Source organism: Camelus dromedarius, chromosome 24, assembly GCF_036321535.1.
Source record: "Camelus dromedarius isolate mCamDro1 chromosome 24, mCamDro1.pat, whole genome shotgun sequence".
NCBI lineage: Eukaryota > Metazoa > Chordata > Mammalia > Artiodactyla > Camelidae > Camelus > Camelus dromedarius.
The window spans coordinates 32,370,166-32,395,277 of NC_087459.1; the positions used below are offsets into that span (position 1 = coordinate 32,370,166).

General features: G+C 50.6%; 1 protein-coding gene across 4 annotated transcripts in view; it reads left to right on the plus strand.

The window, feature by feature from the left end:
• CARD11 (caspase recruitment domain family member 11) overlaps positions 1–25,112 on the plus strand; it is a 95,525-nt gene that overhangs the window by 18,534 nt on the left and 51,879 nt on the right. For 2 of the 4 annotated variants that reach the window (XM_064478732.1, XM_064478733.1), the window contains exon 1: positions 21,129–21,241. The exons of 1 other annotated variant lie outside the window; for it this stretch is intronic. In XM_064478732.1, coding sequence (XP_064334802.1) covers positions 21,144–21,241 — 98 coding nt within the window. In that variant the 5' untranslated portion in view covers positions 21,129–21,143. Of the gene's footprint in view, positions 1–21,128; positions 21,242–24,151; positions 24,306–25,112 lie in introns of those variants that run through there. One more of the 4 variants, XM_064478735.1, reaches the window with a different exon arrangement.

Sequence of the window (25,112 nt, forward strand, 5' to 3'; positions counted from 1 at the left end):
CTTTCACTGTATCCCAGCACACAAGACCACGTGGTGTAGGACTACACTCACACGAGGAGTCTAGGAGCGGCAACTCCATGAGACAGAAAGCAGGCTAGTGTTTGCCAGCGGCTTGAGGGGGAGGACCTGACTGCTGAATGGATTTGGGGTCTCCTTTAAGGGTGATGAAAATGCTCGGAATTAGGTAAAGGTGATGATTGCACAATCTTGTGAATATATTAAATGCCACTAAATTGTACACTTAAAATGGTTCATTTTATGTTATGTGAATTTCACCTCAATAAAAAGGAAGCAACCATGGACTCTTAGAGCCAGAAGGAAATTTCGTCCAGTCCAGCCTTGTATGTGAAGTGGGAATCCCCTGCAGGGTGTCCCCGACAGACTCACTGCCTAGTGACCCCCGCTGCAGGAGAGGCGCCACCTGACGAGAAGGGGCCCGGGCAGGCGCGTCTGCTCCCGCAGGACCGATGCTCAGGGTGGGGGCGGCCCCTCCTCCTGCCCTGCCCCGTCTTCCCTCCGTCCCTCCCTTGCCCGGCAGTTGTGCGCGAAGGCACCAGCGCTTCCTTTCACCTTTGGTTTCCCGGCAGCGGCAGGTGAAGGAGCAGCAGGGCTCAGCGAGTACATTTGTTGACTTTGGGGCTGGGCGGCTTGGGTTTATGTCTGGCCTCTGCCGACAGGAGCTCTGTGACGGGGCCAGGTTCCCAACTCTGGGTCCTCTCTTCTGTGCAGTGGGGATGACTCTGGTGTCTCGCGGACAAGCTGAAGTAAGCCATCGGCTGTGAGGGGCTCCGGGCCACGCCTGGCCCAGGGCTCACCGACAGCAAGGCTCATGCTTGTCGGTGTCTGTGATCTCAGGTCTTCCACTGTCCTGGTTTGGGTCTGCATGTTAGCCCCCAGCTCCGCCTTCTCCCTGGATAGTCAGGGTGACCATATAACTTCTTGTCCAAACCAGGACACTTTTTTTGGTCTTAATTAACATATAGAGAACAGACTCCCTTCAGTGTGTAGTTCTATGAATTTTGGCCCATGTATGGATCCAGGTGACCACCACCACCACCATTCAGATGTGGAACAGCTCCATCGTCCCAAACAGTTCTCTCAAGCTGCCCCTTTGTAGGACACCCTCCCCTCACCCCAACCCTGGCAACCACGACGCGTTCTGACACTGGAATTTCCTCTTTTATAAGAATATCGTGTAAATGGAGTCATTCAGCTTGTAGCCTTTTGAGACTAGCTTCATCCATTCAGCATAACACCTTGGAGATTCACCCGTGTTTTTGCGAGTGTCGGCGATTTGTGCCTTTTATTGCTCAGCAGTGCTCCGCGGTGTGGGTGTGCTGGGTGTGACTGTTCACCCGTCAGTGGACGCTGGGGTTGCTTCCGTTTGGGCAGTGATGGAGAGCTATTCTAAACATCCGTGTACGGGCTTTATGTTTGGGGAACAGAAGTTCTCGTTTTTCTAGGGTGAATACCTAAGAGTGGGCTTGCTGGGTACGTTTACACTTAGCTTTATCAGAAACTGCCAAGACTGTTTCCAGAGTGGCTTGTGTGTGCCATCTCTCAGCCCCATCAGCAACGTGTGAGAGTCCCAGTGGCTCACACGTCTCCCCCAGTGCCCGGCACGCTCCCCAGTGATTTTTATTTCAAGGATGCTCATGGGGGCGTCATGGTATTTCGTCATGGCTTTACTTCCACATTTCCCTAGTGGTTAACAACACTGAATGTTTTTCATATGCTTTTTTAGCATCCATAGATCCCTTTTGATAAAGTGTTCAAGTCTTTTGTCCATTTTTAAATTGGGTTTTTTGTTTTCTTAGTGCTAACTTTCGAGAGTTCCATTAATATTTTGGATACAAGTTCTTGGTCAGACAGGTGACATGCAAAAATTTCCTCCCACTCAGTAGCTCATCTTTTCATTTTTTTTAATAGTACCTTTTGCGGAGCAGAGTTTTTAATTTTCAAGAAGTCCAATTTGTCCATTTTTTCCTTTCATGGACTGTGCTGTTGGTGTCTTGTCTAAGAACTTGTCTAACCCATTGTCACAAATTTTTTTTTGTTTTTTTCTTAAAGTTTTATAGTTATATGCTTTATGTTTAAATATATGATCGATTTTGAGTTAACTTTTATGCATATGTATTTGTTGAAGTTCATTTTTTTTGCCTAGGAATGTCAATTATTCCATTTCCATTTATTGAAAAGACTGTCTTTCCTCTATTGAGTAGCTTTTGAACTTTTGTCAAAAATCATCTGGCCATATTTCTGTGGGTTTATTTCTGAACTCTTTTCTGCTCCTTTGATCTGTGTGTCTACCCCTTCACCAATACCATACTCTGTTGATGACTGGCTTTATAGTAGTTTCAAAATCAGGTTTTCAAAATCGTTTTGATTATTCTAGTTTCTTTGCCTTTTCATATAACTTTTAGAATCAGCTTGTCTATATATATTTAAAAAAAAAAAAAAAGGCCTGCTGTGACTTTTATTGAAATTGGATTAAATCTAAAGACCAGTTTGGCAAGAATTCACATCTTGACCATATTGATTTTTTAAATCCATGAACATGGTATGTCTCCTCCTTTACTTAGGTTTTCTTTGATTTCTTTCATTGATGTTTGTTCCATATATAGATCCTGTCTGGGGAGATTTTTACCTAAGTCTTTTGTTTTGGGTTTTGGTTGTTTTGTTGTTGTTTTCAGGGGGTTGGGGCTTCTTTAAATCAAACCATGAAATTCTTCAGAGCAAGAAGGGGCACTGTTAATAATTACACCAGGGCAACAGGCATAAACCAAGGCTGTCCTGGGCAAACTGGGAGGTATCCTAATAGAGCGTGATGCTCAGATTGGACACACAATTCCACAGACAGTATGTTCACTGACACACAGTGGGGCTGTTACATCTTAAGACCTAGACACTGTGCTCCCACTGTTATGAATTAGCCAAGACTACACTGGTGTTTGGGTTTGTTTTATGTTGTTTTATATTTTATTTTTTATTTCTAAAAAATTCGTATGTGAAAGCATTCTTTTAAATTTTTCAAGTAATGTAGACAAAGCTGTTAAGTCTCTCCTTACAAGCATGTCGTCGAGGTGCTGGTACACTCCCCTGAGGAAGCCAGGGCTGCCAGTGCGGTGTGCCACCTTCCGGACCTCTTTCTAGGCATGTGTATGTAGCTACCAGAATACACATTTTAGTTTTGGGGTGGTTGTTTTCCTAAGTGGCATCAAACAGCACTTACTGTTCTGCAACTTGCTTTCTCCACTGAAGGATGTCATTCTAAGTGAAGTAAGAAAGAGAAAGAAAAATGCCATATGACATCATTTATATGTGGAGTCTAAAAAGAAAAAAAGACAAATGAACTTACTTACAAAACAGAAACAGACTTACAGACATAGAAAACAAACTTATGGTTACCTGGGTGGGAGAAAGGGGGTGAGACAGGATAAACTGGGAGTTCAAGATTTGCAGATACTAACTACTATATATAAAATCTATCAACAACAAGTTTCTACTGTTACAGCACAGGGAATTATATTCAATATCTTGTAGTAACCTATAATGAAAAAGAATATGAAAACAAATGCATGTGTGTTCCTATAGGGACTGAAGCATTGTGCTGCACACCAGAAATTGACACAACATTGTAAACTGACTACACTACGATATTATATATATTTAAAATATATATTTTAAAAAGTCTCAGGGATCTTTCCATGTTAGCATAAGCTCCACCTCATTCTTTTTTCTTTAATTGAAGCACAGTCAGTTTACAACGTTGTGTCAATTTCTGGTGTACAGCACGAAGTTTCAGGCATACATATGCATACATACATCCACCTCATTCTTATCAACACCTAGAAGGTCTTCCATGGCACAAAAGCACCCTGTTTGATGTAGTCAGTCGACTATTGCTGGGCATTTAGGATTCTTTCCCACCTTTGCTCTTCTTATTTGCACACGCCTCCTGTGCAGAGACATGAATGTGCCTCTAGGTTAGGTACTAACATGGAATTGCCAGGCATAGGGTACATGCATTGTATGTGTTAATGGATATTGCCAAATTGCCCAGTAAAATCGGCTGGACCAATTTACATTCTCACCAAGACGGTGTGAGAGTATTTTTTCCCTCACACCCTTGCCAAAAACCTTATATTAACCAAGCTTGACAATTGCAGCCGCCCAGATTGCGGCACTGTGCTAAAGATAATAATAACTCATGCTTCTAGATGGTTGGGTGTGTTCCAGGCACTGCCCCAAGAGCGTTCTTGTATATACTGGCTCATTTAATCCCGAAACAATCCTGTGAGGTGGGGCCTCTATCATTCCTCTTTTATAGCTGATGAAACTCAGGTGCAGGATGCAATCTTACTGTTCCAGCTTTTTCCTTGATTATTACTGAGCCCGAGTGTTGCTTCATGTTTACTGACCACATAAAATCCCCTGCCTTGCTGGCTCATTTTCCTAATTTCCTTTGCTACCACATTCCTTGTCTTTTTCTTACTGCTGTTCTGCACATTAATCTTTATTTCGTATATTACAGATGTTTTCCTGGAACGTAGCGTACACTTTAACTTTGTTGCACTGGCTTCCATCACACAAAAGGTTTAAATTATGACGCGCTCAAATTCATCCATCTTCTCCCAGATGACATGAGCATATATGCCTTGCTTAGGAAGGCTTTCCTTATCCCAAGGTTATAAGCATATTTTAAATTTTGTTTCCTCTAAAACTTTTGAAATTCATAATTTCATTTTTAAGTCATTGATCTATCTGCAGATTATTTCTGCCAAGGGGCAGGGTAGGAATATAATCTTCTCCAAATTGTTGGCAAATTATCCCAGCTTTTTGAATACTCCTTTTATTCTCTGTGTTGATTTGAAACATCACCCTAATCCTGCACTAAATTTCTACACATGAGTGAGTTGTTTACCAGGCTTTTATTCATGGATCTAATCTAATTATCTGTTTCTGTACCCTGATGGCCTGTTGCTTCTCAATATGTTTTAATATCTGGAGAGATGTAAGTTGATCTCATGTTTAGCCACCTTGCTGAACTCTCTTATTAGTACTAGCCATTTGTGATCTCATTATTGTTCCTTTAAAAGTAACTTTTAATTTGTATTTTTATATTTCTTTGGTCTGTAGATTAGGGATGGTATTCTTCTGCAATTTTTTATAAAATTTTATATTTCATCAGTAAATATGCCACATGGTATTTCTGCTTTTCATTATTGCTTGAAATTTCTTTTGTGGCTAATACATGGTGAATTTTTGTAAAGTTTCCTTGTGTCTTTGAGAGAATATCTCTTCCCTGTTTGCTGAGTATAGAGCTAGCTCTGTGGATCCGTTAGCGCAAACATGTTAATTGTTTTTAATCCTCTGTAACTGTATTTATTTGTCCGCTTCTTAGGGGCTTTATGAAGCCTCTTACTATGACAGCATCTTCGCCCGCTTCTTCTTGTATTTCTCTTGGTTTTGCTTTATGTGCTTCAAAGCCGTGTTGGGAGATACCTGAACACTCATGGTAGGCGATAGTTCCTCTTAATAACATAAACTCTCCTTTTAATATTTTCCCCCTCAAATTCTATTTTTTTTGTTAACCCTTTTATGTTTGTTGTAATTTATGATACATTGGGCTTATTCTTAATACCTTGTCTTGTGTTTTTTTTTAAATTTCTCATGATTTTTTAAGCTTCTTGCCCTTTGCAGAATTAATCACATTTTCTTTGTTCTGTTTTTTTCCTGTAATGCTTTGCTCATCACTGTTTTTTACTGATCACCTGTCTAGTTGTTCTGTTCGTTTTTAGAAGTCTATTATTGAAGTCTCCACCTATCATTGTAGCGCTTCTGTCCCTCCCTTTAGTCTGTCAATTTTTGCTCCATATGCTTTGGGGACTGTTATCAGATGCATATATAGTTATAACTTACATTTAGTTGATTGATTGACCCTTTTGTCAATATATAACACCCTCCTTTGTCTCTTGTAACATTTTTCACTTAGACTCTATTTTGTCTGATAACACTGTAGCCCCCCCGGCTCTCTTTGGTCACTATTTGCATGGAACATCTTTTGCCATCCTTATTAGGACCCCATCCTAACAGCCTCATTTTAACTTAATCACCTCTTTAAAGACCTTATCTTCAAGGATACTTACATTCTGAGGTACAGGGGGGTTGGGCTGTCAATATATGAATTTGCAGGACAAAATTCCTATCATAGCAGGCAAGAACCATTACTTCTTTTTTTCACTTTTACATAATTTTATTTTATTCTTATTTTTCATTCTAACCTTTGCATATTTTTAAAACAATTGTATTAACCTGAATGATTAATGCTAGCTACCACATGTAACAAATACCACAAATCTTAGTGACTTAAAAATAATACATTTCTTAAACTCAGAGTTCAGTGTGGGTGTTCTCTATCAGATGCTGTCTTGGCAGCTGCCCCCTGGGCGGTGATGCAGGCAGGCTCCTCCCGTTGTGGAACGGGCCTTCTGTGGCCGGCCGGCAGAGGGGCTGCTTGAGGGAGATTTTTTCTTCTTTTATTAAAGTGTAGTTGATGTACCATGTTGTGTTAGTTTCAGGTATACAGCAAAGTGATTTAGATGCACTTTTTTTTCAGATTCTTTTCCATCGTATGTTATCACAAGATACTGAGTCCAGTTCCCTGTGCTGCACAGTGGGTCTTTGTGATTTATCTGCTTTATGTGTGGTAGTGTGTGCTGCTAGTCCCAAACTCCTCATTTACCCTCCTTCCCCCTTTCCCCTTTGGTAACTGTAAGTTTGTTTTCTATGTCTGTGAGTCTATTTCTGTTTTGTAAGCAAGTTTATTTCTATCTTTTTTTCTTTTTAGATTCCACATATAGGTGGTATCATATGGTATTTGTCTTTCTCTGACTTACTTCACTTAATATGATAATCTCTAGGTCCACCTATGTTGCTGCAGATGGCATTATTTCATTCCTTTTTATGGCTGAGTAACATTCGATAGTGAATATATACCACATCTTCTTTATCCACTCATCTGTCGATGGACATTCAGGTTGCTTCCGTGTCTTGGCTACTGTAAATGGTGCTGCTGTGAACATGGGGGTGCATGTATCTTTTCCAGTTAGAGTTCCCTCTGGATATATGGCCAGGAGTGGGATTGCTGGATCATGGTAAATCTATTTTTAGTTTTTTAAGGACTCTCCAGACTTCTCCATCGTGGCTGCACCTTTTACATTCCCACCAACAGTGTAGGAGGAACCATTGTTTCTTAGCTCCTGTTTCTTCCCCTTAGAATTTCTTTCTTCCTTACTGATGTGCCTCATTTGGTGACTATTTCATTAAGGTCTGTGGATTGGTAAAGATTTTGAGTCTTTGCATGTGTGATATATGTTTTTTTTTCCCTTTTTTACACGAGTCATTGTTTACCTGAATACAGAGTTCTAGTTTAACAATCACTCCTCCTTGACGCTTTGAAGACAATGGCCCATTGTCTCCTTCCATCTGGTGCTGCCAGTTAGTCAATCTAACTCTATTTCTTTGCAGCTAATGTGTCTCTTCCGGGGTTTTTCCCTCGTGAGTCTCGTATCCTGACACTTCGTCACAACGTGAACAGATGTGGTCTTTTCTCTTGCGTCTTCCTGGCTTTCTGTGTGTCCTATTGAGCTGAGGACTCGTGTCCTTTTTCAGTTCTGGAAATGTATTTCTTAGAATGTCTCTGAGATTGTCTTCCTCCTCATTCTTTTCATTTTCCCCTTCTGGCTCACGTCCGAGAGAAAGTTGGAACGTCTGGACCTGTCTTCCGTTCTCTTGACTTTTCTTGCATTCTGTCCAGCCTTCGTTCTCCTGGATCCTGGGAGACTCCCTCCCTTCAGTCTCCCAGCCCAGTAACTCGGGCGTGGCCTGCGTCTATGCTGTGAATTCAGGCCACCTGCTGCCTTCTGATTCAGTGATCTTTGAAATCTCCGTCAGCTGAGCCGATACCGCTCGCGGGACGTTGAGTCTGCACGGTCCAGTGATCTGTTCTGCTGACTGTGCAGGTGCTGTTTGTTGTGCATGGTTGTTACCCTGTTGTGGTGTTGACTTTTCCCAAGATGTCTAGTGCTTCCTGGTGAGGGGACTGTTCCCGTTGGACATCCGTTCTCCATAACCTGTGTGCCTCGGCTGCTTCTGTTCATGGCAGCCTTCAGTGAGGGCAAGGGGATCCCAGGTGCATTGTGGGGAAAGATGCTCCAAGAGCTCCTTTCCTCGGCTCTGAGGACCCTGTTCCTCCTGGGTCTTGCCCGCACACCCCCTCCCGTACCCCAGGTACTGCCCTGTCTCCCTGACACCAGGTCCCCAGTCACAGCTCCTACCTGCAGGAAGGTCTCCCCGCGGTTTGCTGCCCGGTGGAGGGGCTCGCGGCGGGTCAGCCAGCCCGGCTGCTCCTGTCCCGGGCAGGGTGCTAGCTCACCACCCTGGGGCCACCCCTGTGTCTGGCACTTTCAAGCTTGGAAGTGGCCTTTTCTGCTGCCATTTGGACGTAGGTTTCCTCTGCAGTGTTCTGGTTACCAAAAAACTCTCCCTAATTTCTCCTCCAGCAGGCTGGGGACGGGCAGAAGAGGAGAAGCGGCACCACGTACAGGTTCCCTTCTTCATGTTTGTTAAGTACCCGCGTCACATTGCTGTGTCACTTCGAACACGAAGTTAATCGGAGAAGCCCGCCGTGTTTTTTGCTTCCGTTTCCTCTCCCCCGCCAGCCCCTGCCGTGCCGGTGGCCCGCGCCTGTCCTGGCACACGCCGTAAGGCGGAGCCCGCGCGCCACGTCCAGCTCCGCTGAGCTCCGCGGCGTGGCCCGGGCCGCCTGCGCGCGCCTGTCGAGGCCCTCCGCGGGCTGACGCGTGCGTTTGCCACAGGACCCACGGCTCCCCGCTCCGCGCGGCCGGCGGGTCCGACGAGATCCTCCTTGATGCCTCCACTCTCATCTTTGCCAAACATGTCGAACACGGCGGGGCCTGGAAATGAGCTCTTGGGTTTCCCGACTTGAGACCTTGCCCGAGGTTTATACATCCCCTCAGCGAACGCTCATGAAGACGGAGCTGCAGTCGGCACCCTGTAGGCGACGCTGTCCACCAGCTTTTGAGTCCCCGTGGCAGGAAAGAGCCAACCCAGGGTCTGTCGTCTTACCCTCAAGGTTGTCATGAAAAATCAGAAGTGGCCATCAGGATGGCCTGGTTGTTAGTCCCAGCCAGTTAGCCTGTGATTGCCCCCCCCCCCCGTTTCCCGGCTGCTCTGTACCTTGGTTTGTCCCCCCGCCTAGAGGACGGGTTTCTTGGGGGAGGGGATTGATACCACTTCCCGGGGAGGGGGGAAGCAGTTACGCACATACGCTCATTGTGACATGGAAGCTATCGCAGTCAAGGCTTCATAAGTGCTAGTTCCCCACGCCACCGGGGAGCAGACGTCATAATTTCGATTTTATAGATGGGGAGCACCTCGCCTAAGTTACGCAGCTGCTGACGGCAGAGTTTGCTGGACTGGCTGACTCCCATGCCCAGGTCTCTGCGTGGCACATGCTTTCTGCAGAAAGCTCGTGGTGGCCTGGGACCTAGAGTCCTGGGATGTGGCCTCTCCCCACAGGGACCCGGGGTGGAGACGTAATTGGAGAAGTGGAAGAGAGGAGGTCCCAGTGCTTTCTGGGGCAGATTGTAGGTGGGGCACCCATTCCTGTGCCTTCCTGACTTTGGGCTCTTAACCAAAAACGCATCACTGAGCTGATGTGACAGTGGATTAAGGTTAGTGAGAGGCCCTTCCGGCAAAGATCCATTATTAATAGGCCAGGCTGTGATGACTAGGTAGACAGGAGAACAGCAGACCACACAGGGAAGCTCATGCAATCTGCTTCGAAGCACGTGGCCTCCAAACGCCCGGGGACTAGAGCCAGGTAGGACTCTATCAGCAGGCGGGCATCGTTGGCCGAGCTCTGGGCCAGGCAGTGGGGATAGAGGGGTGGACAAAACAGACGTGGTCCCCAGTATCAAGACACCTTCAGGGTGGTAACAACAATAATGCCTTGCGTGCACCCGCCATCTGGTACCTGACAAAGTCGTCTTGCTCCGTGACAACGGTCAGCCCTTCCGCGTCCACGGTCAGCATCCGATGTCCAAGGTCACCAACATCCCTTGCCTCCCAGGTTGTCCCCTCATCTCTGCACTTGTCTCCCCGGAGTCTGTCCCACTCTGAGCCTCCTCAGTCTGTTTCAGATGCGGATCACATCATGTCACTCTCAGACCCGAAACCCTCCAACAGCTTCTTAGTCTGAGAATGAGAAAAAAAAGGACACAATCTCATCAACGTTTTTTATACTGATTGCATGTCCAAATGATCATATTTTGGATCTGTTAGATGAAATACAATACATTGTTAAAATTGATTTTACCTATTTCTTTTGACTTTCTTTAATGTGGCTGTTTGAAAATTTAAGGTGGCATCTGTGGCCCACATCCACGCCTGACATCTTCCCATTGGACATCGCTGCCCTGGACCACTTTTTTCCCATACCTTTATGCCAGGACCCTTGGTGCCCTGATGCTTCACTTAGTTGGCTCCTCCTCGTCATTTGGGTCTTGAATAAACACCGATGCTGGGCTCCCTGACCGCCTCCTCTCAGTGTCTACCCCTCTGTGCAGCTCTCTGTCAGCACCTGTTTCTTTCCTGGCATCAATCGCACAGCATAACCGTTGCAACTTACTGTCTCTACTCCCCGAACACACTCTGTGGCAAGCGCTTTTCTAAGTCTTTCACGTGTATTCGCTCTTTTTTTGTGTTCACTTTCTTTTTTGCATTCTTTTTTATTGAAGCATAATAGTCAGTCTCCTGTGTTGTGTCAGTTCCTGGTGCACAGCATCACGTTTCAGTCGTACATACACACACACGTCTTCCTTTCCATATTCTTTCTCATTCTAGGTGATGACAAGATACTGAATATAGTCCCCAGGCTATACAAGAGAAACTTGTTGTTTATCCATTTTATGTACAGCAGTCAGTGTCTGCTATGTTTTTATCAATTTAAAGTACTTTTTTTAATTTAAATTTTTTTATTGTATAATTTTTGTACTCACTTTCTAAAGCCTCGCTACCACCCTAAGAGGAAGATATGCCCCCATTTTATAGGCGGGGAGACTGAGGGTCCCAGGTCTATGGATTTGGCCCCAGAGCCTGCTGTTCCGGCCCAGTGAGGACAGGGACCCTGCTTGCCTCGAGTTGTATTTGTGCCAAATAAGTATTTGCTAACGATGCAAATGTCCATCGACAGACGGGTGGGTGCAAAATGTGGTCTGTCCCTACAACGGAAAATACTACTCAGCCATGACAAGAAACGCATTGCTACAGCGTGGATGGACCTGGAAAACGTTAACTGAATAAAAGAAGTAATGCCCAGAGCGGACATCCACAGAGACACAAAGCAGATTAGCAGTTGCCAGGGGCTGGGGGACAGAAGGGGTGCGGAGTGTCTGCTGCTGGGTGTGCGGTTTCCTTTGAGGCGTGATGAAAATGTTCTGGAATGAGATGGCAGGGATGGTGACACAGCCTTGGGACTGACTGCACTAAAAGGCACTGACTTGTACACTTGAAATGGTAAGTTTTATGACATGTGGATTAGAGCTCAATTAAAATAAACAAACATGTAAGTACTGCGTTGATCGAATGAGTGCTCTCAGAGGCAAAGGGGGGAGCCCAGGGTTCGCCACCTTTCTCCAGGAGCCGTCCAGAAATGCTGTGCGCAAAGTGAACTTGCACCGGGTCGTGTATTCAGCACATGGCTCTCACGCGTCTGCACTTGCCGGGCACTTTGCCAGGCATCGTGCGGCTGCTATGAATGGGGCAGGCGGGGTTCCTGGCCTCTGGGGGCCTGCAGGGAAGACAGGTGGTTCTGCAGGTGCTTCCAAGGAAACGGGTGGAGTGTGACCCTGGGGCAGGGGTTCCTCACCCGGAGCCCAGGGCCCGACGCCTGGCCCTGCCAGGGATCTATGGACAGACTTCAGGGGCCCCGTGAGCTTGGAGGGAAGAAATTACGTCTTTATTTTCACTAACCCTCATGAAAAGTTGCCATTTCCTTCAATTATGAATTCAGGTGACAGGCCATCGTAGTGTCGGAAACACTTTTAATTTGTTGCCAACAGAAATCACAAGTATTTTCACCTCCCACGTGGTTCTTGCAGATACCTCGGAATGTTGTTGGCCTCTCCTTTCAAAACCACGTGTTAGAGGTTATTTGATGCATTAATAAGAAGGCATACATATTAGAAAGTCACAATTTTAAAAATATTTGGTAACTCTATTTCAGTATAGTTTGTAATCCACTGTGTGTTATTTCATGTGTTTAAAACCATTATCCCGGAAGTGGTTCCAGATACCAAAGGGACTCCAGAGAGTTAAGAAGCACTGCCCCCCAGGGAAGGTCTCCTTGCGCTGGAAGCATCCCAGGTGATACCTGCAGTGAAGAGAGTAGGTGACCCTGAAAAGAGGCAGAGGACTGACAAGGGAGGCCCTGGGGGCCACCAGGGAGGGTGCAGCACCAGGGACCATAGGAGTGAGGCTTGCGTTCTTAAAGTGGCCACAGGGGAGAATGGAGAGAGCTTGTCATGTCTGGTCCTCAGCGAGCCCAAAAGGATGATGTGAGTTTCCATGTGTTGAGTGGCGGACAAGATGGCCAGAGAGTTCTGGGGTCCTAGAACGAAGGATAACTTCTTCAGAAGGAAATGATTGTTCTAACCAGCCTTGGCTTGGAGGGTTGGGCCTCTGTTGCTTGAACACCACTTTGAGATGTCCATTGACAGATGACTGGATAAGGAAGCTGTGGTCTATTTATACAATGGAATACTACTCAGCCATAAAAAAGAATAAAATAATGCCATTTGCAGCAACATGGATGGATCTGGAGATTGTCATTCTAAGTGAAGTGAGCCAGAAAGAGAAAGAGAAATACCATACAATATCACTCATATGTAGAATCTAAAAAAGAAAAGAAAAAAAAGAAGAAGAAAGAGGACACTAATGAACTCATCTACAAAACAGAAACACTCACAGACATAATAAACAATCTTATGGTACCAGAGGAAAGAGGATGGGAAGGGATACATTTGAGAGTTGCCAATATTAACCATTATATACAAAAATAGATTAAAAAACAAATTTCTTCTGTAGAGCACAGGGAACTATATTCAATATTTTGTAATAACCTTTAATGGAAAAAAATATGAAAATGAATACATGTACACATATGCATGACTGGGACATTATGCTGTACACCAGAAATTGACACACTGTAACTGACTATAATTAAAAAAAAAAAAAAAACACCACTTTGAGGAAGAGAAGATGAAGGAAGCTCCAGGGAACCTTCTAGAATTCACAGTCAGGGCTGGTGGGCCATCGTCAGTTCCTTCCAGAGTAAGAGGGGAGCTCCACGTGGGGACAGTGGGGAAGCGACCCACGTTTCTGTGAGGAAACGGGCGAAGGGAGGCGCATTACAAACGGCGCGTCAGCTGCAAATGTAAGTTTCTTGGTTTTATTGGACTGTGTCATGACCTTAACGTTACTTACATGTGGTTTGGTGGTGTTTTTATTACTGTCTCCCCTTCTTTTCCCCATGGCTGCTAATATTTCGTGTCTCCGCTCCCCTCTCTCCCTTGTCACCCGCTATCCATTACTGTCTCTGCCCTCCCGGGATGTCCTTGGAGGGGACTCTTAATGGAGCTGTCCTGGTTAAAGAAATTCAATGTGATTGAACTGCAGCGAAGAATCAAAATCCAAATATCTGAAAGGGGTGAGTAATAACTAGGTATTAAGGCATATTGGTTATTTATTACTGGCAGAAGGCAGGGAAACATTGGCATGTAAAAAGCTGTGAATTAATCATGGCTGGGGATAGGAAACCTGAAAAAGTCACCTCTATCTTTGGTAACTCTGTTTTGTTATTCTTGATGTGTTCTCGCGTCCCCCCTTCTGTCCTTCCGTGATGGACTGTCACCCCAGCTGGCTAGCTGCAGGCACGAAAGGGGTGATTAAACCCCCCCCAAAAAAACCCCCAAAACAGTTAATCTTACGTCACCTGGTGTTTAAAAGAGGATGACCGGGCAATGTGCATCTGTGAGCTGACCTAGATTCAGACTCACTCACTGTGACCTCGGACAGGTCGCCTGACTTATGTATGTGCTGAGTCTCCAATCTGTCAAATGCATATAATTCTAAAGCCTTCCTCATAGAGCTGTCATAAGGATTAAATGAGATATTGCCTTTCCTTGTTCAGTTCCGTGGCTAGTGGCTGCTATTGGTGACCGACAAAGGGACAAAGGCCTTGCCACTCAAAACGCTGTCGGCGGTGCAGCATTAGCATTTATATGCGGGTTCCCAGGCCCTGCCTCTGGCCGCCTGCATTAGAGGCGGCGTCAAACAAGACCCCTGGGACAGACAGGGAGACGTGGGTGTCTGCGAAGCACTGACAGTGTTCTTGTATGTACAAGGAATTTTTTAGTAAACTGGAGAAAGGGCGTCTGATAAAACCAGGAAAAAGATTATTCATGTTAAAAGAATGCAGTGAAACATTTGAGCTGAAAGCTATGCTGGAAATCTTTGAATCCTACTCTCTTTACCGTTGAGGACACTGAGACCTGGAGAAGTTCAGCGTCTGCCTGATGCCACAGAGCTGGTGTCCAGGTTAAGTGTGTTTGCGTACTCCAAAGTGTAGTGACTTTAAACAACAGCGATCATTTGTTTGGCCCATGAATGTGCAGTCTGGGCTGAGCTTGGCTGGAATCCGCTCCTCCAAGAGGGCACACTCGCAAGGCTGTCGGCTGGAAGCTGGGCCTGAGGACCGGGAACCTCCATTCCTCTCCACATGGGCCTCTGGACAGCGGACTCTGCACCCTCCCAGCATGGTGGCTGGGTGTGAAGGGTGACAGGCCGTGGAAGCTGCCAGTTTCTCGCTGCCTGCGTCCCGGCACGGGCTTGCGTCACCCTGCTTCTTCTTGTGGATGAAGTCACTGCACAGCCCCGACCCCAGGGAGGGGATGTAGGCCCTGCCCAGAGGTGGGAGGTGTGGCAGAGAATTGGGGTCGTATTTTAAAACTGCCACAGGTTCCCTTTCAGAGAACTAGCAGCCAACACAGAGCCCTTACTACAGCTCCAAGTTCCAACTTCTTTTTTCTTATTTTAATTTTAATTTTTATTATTTATTTACTTTCTATATTGAAGTGTAGTCGGTTTCAGTGTGTCCATTTCTGGTGTGCAGAACCATGTCCCAGGCACGCATATACATGCATATACATTCATATGTTCGTTTTTGTATTCTTTTTCATTAAAAGTTATTGCAAGAGGTTGAATATAGTTCCCTGTGCGGTACAACTTCCCTTTTGATCTTTCTTGGGTAAAACTGGACCGTGTCAGCTTGATTCTGCATAGAAACAAAAATAACCCCGTCTTTTCACTCTACGGCGTGAGCTGAGAGCCCGGACCTAGACCGCCGTCCTGTTCGCAGCCCCCAGGAGCTGTTGTGTGTGGGGGTCACGGCTCCGGGAAGCTTGTTTCTCACAGCGCAGGGAGGGGTCTTCCCTGCTGTGGGCCTCCGGGTCTCAAGACTGTATCTGAGTTGACACAAGCCTACAGTAAGTCGTGGTCCCACCCTGCACCAGCCCAGGGCCTGGCACCACCTTCCCACGTGGGCTAGGCCACAAGGCTTTCTTCTCGCTGAGAAATGGTGTGTGTCCGTCTCCCGGAGGTGCTGGTTTAAGGACTGGGGGTAGGGCCTTGTGTGTGTTGTTTGGTTTGAATCCAGCAAGCTCCAGCGAGCCTTCATCGGAGCTGAGATTTGAGCTCAGCTCTGTCTGCTGTTCCAGATCATGGCTCCATCTGGGTTCCCCCAAAGCAGTCCCTGAGACAAGGATTTAGTAGGGATCACAGAGCAGGGAAGGGAGGGCAATTGATCGATGAAGGCCTTGGTTCCACTGGTGAAAAGGCGGATCTCCTGTCTCGAGGACAAATGCTTGAATGGAGGAGACACATGGGCCAAGCACAACCCGGTGGTGGCAAGCGCTGCTCTGAAAGTCAGGGTTTGGGGGACACTGCTGCGAGGGGGTTCAGACAGTGGCGGCACCGGGCCCTGACGGGTGTGTAGGAGTGTGCCAGACAGACAGCTAGGACAGACGCTCCAGACCCAGGGAGCAGCGCAGGCCAACGCAGGGGCATGGCTGAAGCGCCTAGGCAGGGCTATCGTGTGGGTCCTGTACCTTTTCCAGGGTCACACACACACAATGCCTGGAGGGCTTGCTCTTTGCGATTGTCTTCCAAGCTCTGGACCGTGGCTTCTAAAATCACTGAGAGCATTTCAGAGAAAGTTCCACCTACTGTGCTGAGCGGTCGTGGCATTGTTGAAAAGACTGTCTTAAAGGATTGTGTTCATTTGGGTGTTATCAGTGAAGTCTCCTGTGTTTAAAAAAGTCTGTCTTGGTTCATACATCTTGTCGTGTGCAGAGGAGAGGCGTGATGCTTAATTACCGTTATGGACTGAATTCACACGTCCGTGCCTTACAGCCTCAGTATGACTGTATTTGGAGACGGGGCCTTTAAGGATGTAATTAGGATTAAATGAGGTGCTAAGGGTGGGGCCCTGGTCCAGTAGGACTACCGTCCTAAGGACAAGAGGAGGAGTCAGCAGGAAGGCACACACACGGAGGAGTGGCCACGTGCGGACGCGGCGGGACCCCGGCCGCCTGCAAGCGCAGGGAGGCCCCACGAGGAAGGACCCTGCCGGCACCTTGCCCTCGGCCGTCCGGCCTCCAGAGCCGTGGGAGAGGCTGCGTCTGGGTCTCTGCTGCCCGTGCCGGGTGCTCTGCGACGGCAGCCCGAGCTGAGCGGCGCAGTTGCCGGCAGGGCGCTCGGCACTTCTGACGGGGCACCTGTGCGCGCTTCTGCGGGCCTCCGAGGCCCGCCCGCGGGGCGCCCCGCGCACAGCCCGCCCCTCCCCGCGTCCTCGCGGCCCCGCTTCCCCAGGCCAGCTCTGCCTGCCTCCCCGCCTCCCCGCCGGCGCGCGCGCGCGGGTCCCTGGCGTCTGAAAGTCCTCTGTCAGGAAGAGCTGTTCTCACTCTTCCCAAGCAGGTGTTCGTAGAAGAGGTGACCCGTTACACGCGGCCAGAGCCGAGACCGCGACCTGGAGCTAGACGGGCCTGAGCGGGCGTGGGGCCCGGCCAGTCCCCGCGGGTCACTAGGGCCGGGAATCTCTGCATCCCGGGGGCGGGGGGCGGTTCTGAGAAGGCGGCGGTGGCTCTCAGTTCCCCTCCCCGTGCCTTTCCTGGGAGAGGCGCATGATGCGACCGGGTTAAAGAGGCATAAGGACTCTCCAGCACTTGGTGGAGAGAGCGGGGCCCTCCTGCCTGGAAACGGAAGCGGGTGTCGGGTGAGTCAGGGCAGACTTACTGAGAACCGGCTCTGCAGCCAGGCCCGCACGGGGTTTCCCAGCCGAGGATCAGTTTTTCCTCCCTCTAAACGTTAATCCCTCCGTGGAGAAGAGCAGGAAACAGAGCACGGGGTTAGAGCCAAAGGAGCAGATCTCATGTGGCGTCAGGCTTGTCCTTCCCCGATCCAAGGGGAGCCCCTCGCTGGGGAACCCGCGGGTGCTGGTGGCACGGGGGAGACCACAGGGCCAAACCCAGTCGGTGAAGAGAAGCGGGCTTGATTTTCCCAAGCTTCGTTTACCTGGAACGTTCCGTTCTCGAAGCTGGCCGCACCCGCTGGGACTGACAGGTGCACCTGAGAGGGGTCAGCCTCCAGCATCTCAGACAGCTCGCCCCTGACCCAGGGGAATTCCCCGTGGAGCCCCCAGGGGCCAAAACACCCGTTCTTCCTGCTTGTTCAGGAGCCCACACGCCAGCAGAATGGCAACAATCTTCAGTTTAAAAACAATAAGCAAGAAAAACCACCCTCAAACTCTGTTGCCTTCTGCCGTAACCTTTTTTCTGGACTGTAGTCCCCCATGCCTTGAGTGCAAACTGAGCCTGGAGTTGGACGCTGCAGATCCCGTCGGGAGGGAGTGTGGCCCTTTCTCATGTCTGACGGGTATTCATGTTCGGGGAGTCCGTGCACCCGCTCCCCTGTTCGCGTGTGGGGTGCGTGCATGGCTGCGACCTCTGCGGGTGTAAAGGACACGTGTCACAGCACCCACACGTACTTGGACTTCAGACACTGCACACGGAACACACTCTGATGTTAGCGTTATTTCACCTCCAACCCCGTGGACTGGGTTTCTTCCCCACCACGTTTAGGAAATTAACCATTGTGTTTTAACTTCAGCTCCCTGATTAGAGCACTTGGATCAGCGCATTTCTTCTCCGTAGGACTTCAATCCTTAGTGAGTTCTGGGCTTTGGGTTTAACTAATGAACTCACCCGAGGATGATGTTAATGAAAGCTCTCATTTATTGAGCACCTACTGTATTCCAGGCAAGTGTCTAGAAATGTGTTTAGTCATCACTAAAATTCTGCCAGCTGTGGGCATGATTATTTCCAGTTTACAGATAAACTGTTTATGGATCATTTCTGGGTACCAGGGCAGGGGTAGTTGGAGGGACAGGGTGGATGTAGGTCTGGTGTGTTCTGTAAAGTGTGGCTATCAATAAGCCGCTCACCAGGGATGCCCAGCACCAAGGAGGGTAACTGGGGTCTTTCTAAGCTCTAGTGGTTCTTCTCGGCTTCTTGGCAGAGACTTTTTTTCTTCCCACCCCATTCCTTCTGCTGTGGAGACAGAGCCGGGCCTCTGACGGGGCCACGGGGCCAGCGTGCCTGGGAACTTCCCACCAGCCCAGGGAGGGGACATCTGAGCCAGAGCCACATTCGACTCTCTGCCTGTGTGAACGCCTGGCCCTGACCCTCCCCAGCCGGAGGCTGCCCCTCCCCAGGTCTCGCGGTGTGAGGGGCAGAGGGCGGGGGAGGGTGAGCAGGTGGTGGGTTCTGCTTTACAGGGACGTTCTTGTCCCCTCTCCACATCTCCAGCGCCACGGCCACTTCATTAGCTGCAAGCTGCTAATTAAATTTCATATTTATGATCAGAAAATAAAATCACTGGACCTTTTGGAAATAGTATTTTATGAGTTTTGGCTCCGGCAGCTGAGTCAGCAGTGAAGGGCCTGCAATGTTTAGAACCACGGTTTCAAGGCGGAGGTAAATAAAACAGCACTGGGAGGAGGTTGAACTGAAGTCCTCAGCCGGACAGTCGGGGCTCTGGGACGGGCTTCGTGCACCAAAGCCTCCTGTCCACGTCCGCGGTGTCTCGTCGCCAGGGTCACCGAGCTCCCGCAGGGCCAGCTTTATTGCAGGGCCGCTGTTTTGTTCTCTTTCCCTTCTTGCTGCACTAGAGAAACCTTCGCCCACAATCTCAGACTCAAACCTCGCTGGGTGTGTGTGCAGGAAGCTCTCAGATGCTACTTCCTTTGACATGTGACTCAGTCACTACTGCTTCTCCGAGGGCTTTCGGGGCACCCTTTCCACCGTGGCCTCTTCTTGGCAGCTGTCCGGGAGAATTCGGCTCCTTCTGCTCATGGAAAAGTCTGCTGTCTATGCTTGGTCCCTCTGACAAGAGGTGTCGCAGCATCAGAAGGGACTTTGAGGGTGCCTGGCCCCACCCTGGGACATGGCTGGACATCATTCTCCTTGAAATCCCCCCCGGACTAGGCAGCTGCCCTCTGCTTGCTTTTGGCAGATTTAAGCTTCCCTATGTCATCACCGCCGTCTGTCCTACCTGAGCTCAGAAGAGTCACTTTCTTCCAGGGAAGGAAAGGAAGGTGCAGTTGATGGAGGGGTCATCTTGCAGGGCTGTGTGAAGACCAGGGTCTGTCCCTGCTCCTCCCCGCACTCCCTGCGTTCAGTGCTGCCATCTCCAGACCCTATTCTGCCACGCGGAGTGCAAAGGGTCCTGTTCCCCAGGGCGGCTGCTGTGAAGCAACTGGAGAGGACGCAAGCGGAGGGCCCTGCAGGCCCTGGGCCATCCACGGATGGTTGTAATTCAGCGAGCCCTCTGCTTCCCCTCGGGTCTCTCCAGTCCCTCAGCTGTGACGTGTTGGTGCTGAAACTGCACCCGGGACCCCTCCCAGCTCTGAAACTCCATAACCTTGTGCTCTGATCACACGAGACCGAATCTTCAAGCCGGGCTTCCCTCCCATCAACTGGCTCCGAGAGCCGTCACTTGCCAATAACATCTGAGTGACGCTGACAGCACAGTGGGTCACAGGGGGCCCTGACCCTGTGGGGGGAGCGGTGTGTGCCCCTTTCATCCTTGCACAGCCAGACCCTAAGCACCTCCCACCACGTGTGTGTTGTGGGCTGAACGCTGTGCCCCCAGAATTAACGTGTGTAAGCCCAAACCCATGATGGGTTGGGAGGCAGAGGTGGGCCTCTCCGAGGAGGGGTAGACAGTGTCCGAGAACAAGAGATGCCAGAGTACTCCCTCCTTCCACAAGCACTCGGCGCGAGGACAGAGCTGGAAGCGGCCTCACCAGACGTCCCCCCATCGCCAGCACCCTGATCATGGACGCCCCACTATTGCAGAAAAATGTGTTTCAGCTCAGTGTTGCAGCTCAGTTGTGACAGCAACCTGGATTCGTGCAAGAGACCAAGCAGCACTCGTAGGGTTGGAGAACTCAGGTTTATTACACAAACGCGCACAGAAGAGTTAACACTCCAAGCTTGGGACCCCACCTGTAAGTTTACACAGGCCTTTATAGGCTGCCAGTTTTACACTTTGCAACATCATATGCAAATAAAGTATAACAGAAGTTGACCAACCAGGAACAAGCTTTGTAGAAATAGACCGGTCAGGAGTGAGACAAATAACCAATCAGGAGTGAGGGGAATGGGCCAATCAGGAGTGAGAGTAATAACCAATCAGGAGTGAAGGAAATAACCAATCAGAAGTGAGCTCAGGGAACCAATAGAATTTTAGGGGTAAGCCGTTTCAGAGGCAAAAAGTGAGAGAGAGCCTCTGAGCCAGGGAACCAGATGGTGCTGGCAGGAGAGTAGTGACCGTGCTTGGGGGTCCTGCCAGTCTTTTTATGGGGCTTCCCACCTCACCATCTCCAGGACTGGGGGAAGTTAGCCCTGGGCTGTTTAAGCCGCCGCTTCGGTGGTGGTTTCATGTATAATCCCCGGGGACTAAGTCACCGTGTGACCTCGAAGAACTCCTGCAACTTCTCGGAGGCTTGTTTTCGGGACGTCCAGGAGAATCACAGGAGGTGCGTCTCAGCAGGGCTCCTCTCCGTGGGGGACTGCTCTCAGAATCAGAGGCTGAGGAAAAGGAAGACCCATCACCTCCAAGAGATCCTGCTGAGGCTGGCCCCTGCCCAGCGAGGATGCGGCTCACTGCTGCTTCCTCATTTCAGTTCAGGGCAGCAGTTGTGCTCTAAAGCACCTAGAACGTGGGAGGATGACCAGGAGAAGCGGGAAGCTCTGCCCCTGGGGAGGAGGCTGGGAGGCTGAGCAGAGCCGGGCGGGCGTCCGTGACGGAGAGCACACAGCCACTGGGCCCCACGTGCTCCAGGGGCAGCTGCTGGCCTGTCGTCTCCAAGCAGCAGCTCCTCGTCCTCACGCTCCCCTGCAAGGTTGGCACTGTCATTGTCTCCACGCGACAGAGGAGAAACCCAGCACTCGGAATGTGCTGAAGGCCTCCCTGTGCCCTGCAGACACACCCCCACCTGCTGTGCCCAGAGGCTGAGCTCAGTGACCCCGTCCGTGGTTCCCTGACTTTGGCTTCTAGTCGGGTTTGGCCGATGGACAGCACAGGGAGGACAGAGGTTGGGCAGTTAGTCCCCTGGGCCCTCCCTGGGGGTGACTGGGGGCTGCAGTGCCCACTCCTGCCTTCCTCCGGCCCTTCAGTCCAGCGGGAACTCCAGTGGTGGCAGCCCCAGGGGACAGCACCACCACCACATCTTTGCAGGTTGGCCCTTTATCACACTCTCCCCAGACCCAGCTTTAGAACATCTGTGTCCTGCCAGCCCCTGACTTGCCCAGGGTGATGCAGTTGATCAGTGGTGGCCACAGAGTCCTGCCCATAGCCACTGGGGGTCCTGTCTGCAGGTGCCTAGTGGGGAGGAGACACATGAGATGAGGGCAGTCAGGGAGGGCTTCTCAGAGGAGGAGGCTTTGCTGAGGGGGGCCTTTGAGGCTGGATAGGAGTTTGACTGGGAGATGTTAGTGGGTGTGTTTGTTTCCTGAAGCTGCTATAACAAATTCCCATGAGCTGGATGGGTTAAAACAAACGTGTTCCCTCACAGTCGGACCAGAGGTCTGAAATCAAGGTGAAGTCAAGGCAGGGCTGTGCTGCCTCCAGAGGCTCTGGGACCCTTCCCTGCCGCTCCCCATTTCTGGTGGCTCCAGGGGTCCGTGTCTCCGTCTCTGCCTCCATCATCACGGGGCTGTCTTTCCTCGTCTCTGTATGTTGTTGGATTTAGGGCCTGCCCTAATCCAGGAAGACTTCATCTTACCTACATCTGCAAAGACTTTCTTTCCAAAAAGTGGTCCACCCTGAAGTTCTGGACAGACAGGCTTTTGAGGGATGTTATTCAGCCCAGGACATGTGGGGCGTGTAAAGGGATGGGGGTCCCGTGGGAGGGAGGGGTGGGTGGGAGGCAGGAAGTCACGGGTGTGCCGAGTAGGGGAACAGTGTCACTAGTCGGCGAGTCAGCCTGAGGTAGAAAACCTGACCGCCAAGCGCTGACGAGGGCTGAACTGTCCACTGCTGGCAGGAAGGCAGGATGGTAGCGCCACTCTGGGAAAGGGAGTGGCCGTTTCCTACAAAGCATGCACCTGCCGTGTGACCCAGCAATCCTTCACTCAAAAGACAGGACGACGTACACCCCGCCTCCTCCAGAGATTCATACAAGGGTGTCCCAGTAGTCAGGTTGGGGCAACAGCCCAGCTGTCCGTCAGCAGGTGAATGGATAATCCAAGGTCCAACGTCAGGGGACGGACAGGGACAAGGCGCTGCGGACGCACCTCCAAGTGCCCGGCGACACAAGCCAGGCCCCAGAGAGCGCTAGCGGTGCTGCTCCGCTGTCCTGCGATCCAGGAGGCGGCCAGGCTGATAGCAAGCACAGGCGCGCCTGCTCGGGGAGGGGGGGGGTGGGCAGGAGGGAAAGGACCGCTCCGTTTTTTGATTTGGGTTTTGGTGACGGGATGTCTTCTTTTCAAAACTCATTAAACTGGATACTTAAGATGCAGGTAGCTTACTGATCACACTGATTTTTTTTTTTTTTTTTTTTTTGGAAAAGAAAGGGAGTGGAAAGGCTTACAGGCTGAAAAATAGAGAGGAATTAGGCTGAAATGGTAGATCTGGGCTCTGCTATGCAGGGCTGAGGGGCTAAGGGTGAGAAACTGGCCCTGTGGGATGGAGGGGCATCGCCGGCTTCTAGGAAAGGGGGCGGGGCCGGCCTTTAGGGTCACCGCTGGGTGTCGGGACCGGCCACCTTCGCACGTCTCCCCGGTCCCCCACCCACTCCCTTGCTAGCTCGCTCTCAGAGCGTTGTGTTAACCAGTCCACCTCCAGGCGTCTATACCACAGGGCCTCCCCAGGGAATCGGGTGGTCCCGGCCGTGCTGCAGTGAGGTCCAGGTGGGCTGGTCAGATAGGAGACACCATTGTCAGAGGAGCTGGGTCACTGTCCACGGAGGGTGTGGACAGGGGAGTCCGAGATGTCGAGAGGAGAAAAGAGTGACGGTGGGTGTGGCTGTGGGCAGCCCAGTGCGAGGCTTACGGAAGCACCTTCCCTGGAACGTTCTAGGCCCCGCATTTCCCCCCAGCCGGCCTTCCTCAACACCTCTCCTAGTCAGGACCTGGTGTCCCCGGTGAGGTCCGGCACTGCAGCAGGGGTCAGCAGGAAGTGTGGCGCTGGGTCGAGGCTGAGCCCTGCCTGTTCCCCGTCCCCCCCGCCCCCCATCCTCGCCGCCCCCCAGGGCAGACAGGACCCCGTTCTCTGCAGCGCCCTGCCTGCCAGAGAGGGCACAGCCCCTCCTCTCCTCCTAGCCCCACCTTCTGCACAAAGTCACCCACAGCCTCTGCTCAGAACAAAAATAAAAAGGGAAGTACTGCGCCCACCCCAGCCCCCACCTCTGCCCCTGCTAAAAATAGAGGCAGCCTCTGAGTGGGGTGTTGTGCGGGCTTCCGGGGGGGGTGGCTGGCCAGGCTCCCTGCAGCATCAGCACTTTCTGGGGGCCCGGCAGCCAGCGCGCTGGAGGAGAGGGAATCTGAGAGGACGGCGGAGAGACCCCCAGCCGGGCCTGGGGCCAGCTAGTTTGCAAACACGTGAGTATACTTTCCGACTGGCCGGCCCTCTGACTCTGACACACGGGTGCCGAGCTGGGGAGTCCGCAGCCTGGGTCAGGGAGGATCTTCTGCGGAGCTCGGGGGGTGGCCTGCGCCCCCTGCCCGCTCGCCCGGCAGTCGTGCCTTCGGCCGCGCCGTATGCTCACGGCTTCACGGTGCTCCTTTCCTGTCTTAATTTCCTGAACGACACGGGAGACCCTGGACAGCGGGGCTGGGGCAGCTATTTTATGCAGCAGCTTTGACTGCGCAGAGCGTGGAATTGGGCCCAGAGAAGCCCTTCAATAAATGCCTGATGATCGACTTGGACCAGAACGCGCTCATTTTTACGTGCTGGGTTTTTTAACTTTCTTCCGAGGGAGGACGCTGCAGAGGGCCCAGGCGTGGGGGCGGGGCGTTCCCGAGGAAGGAGAGAGAGGCCCACGGCCCCAGCTGGGCGCAGAGGAGGTGTGTGAGCATCTGTCCCCGAAAGCCAGGGCGCTCGCCTTCCCCCGGAGCTCACAGCCGCACCGCTGTGTGCTCTCTGGGGGTCCTGCCCTCCCCGGGGAGCGCCTTTCAATCAGCTCCTCCGAGGTTTATTAAGATTCCGTTTGCAAAGAAATGAGCCTGTTGCTAAACCGTCCTCCGACAGCTAACCGCAGGCCCAGCCTCTGACGCCAGCAAAATGCGATGAGAGACAGACTGCGGGCCGAACCAGGTGGGAGACCTCTGACCCAGAGCCCCGGGAGGAGCAGCGCCGTGTGGGGTGACCGGCTCCTGAGCAGGCAGAAGGACCAGGCCCCCCGGAGG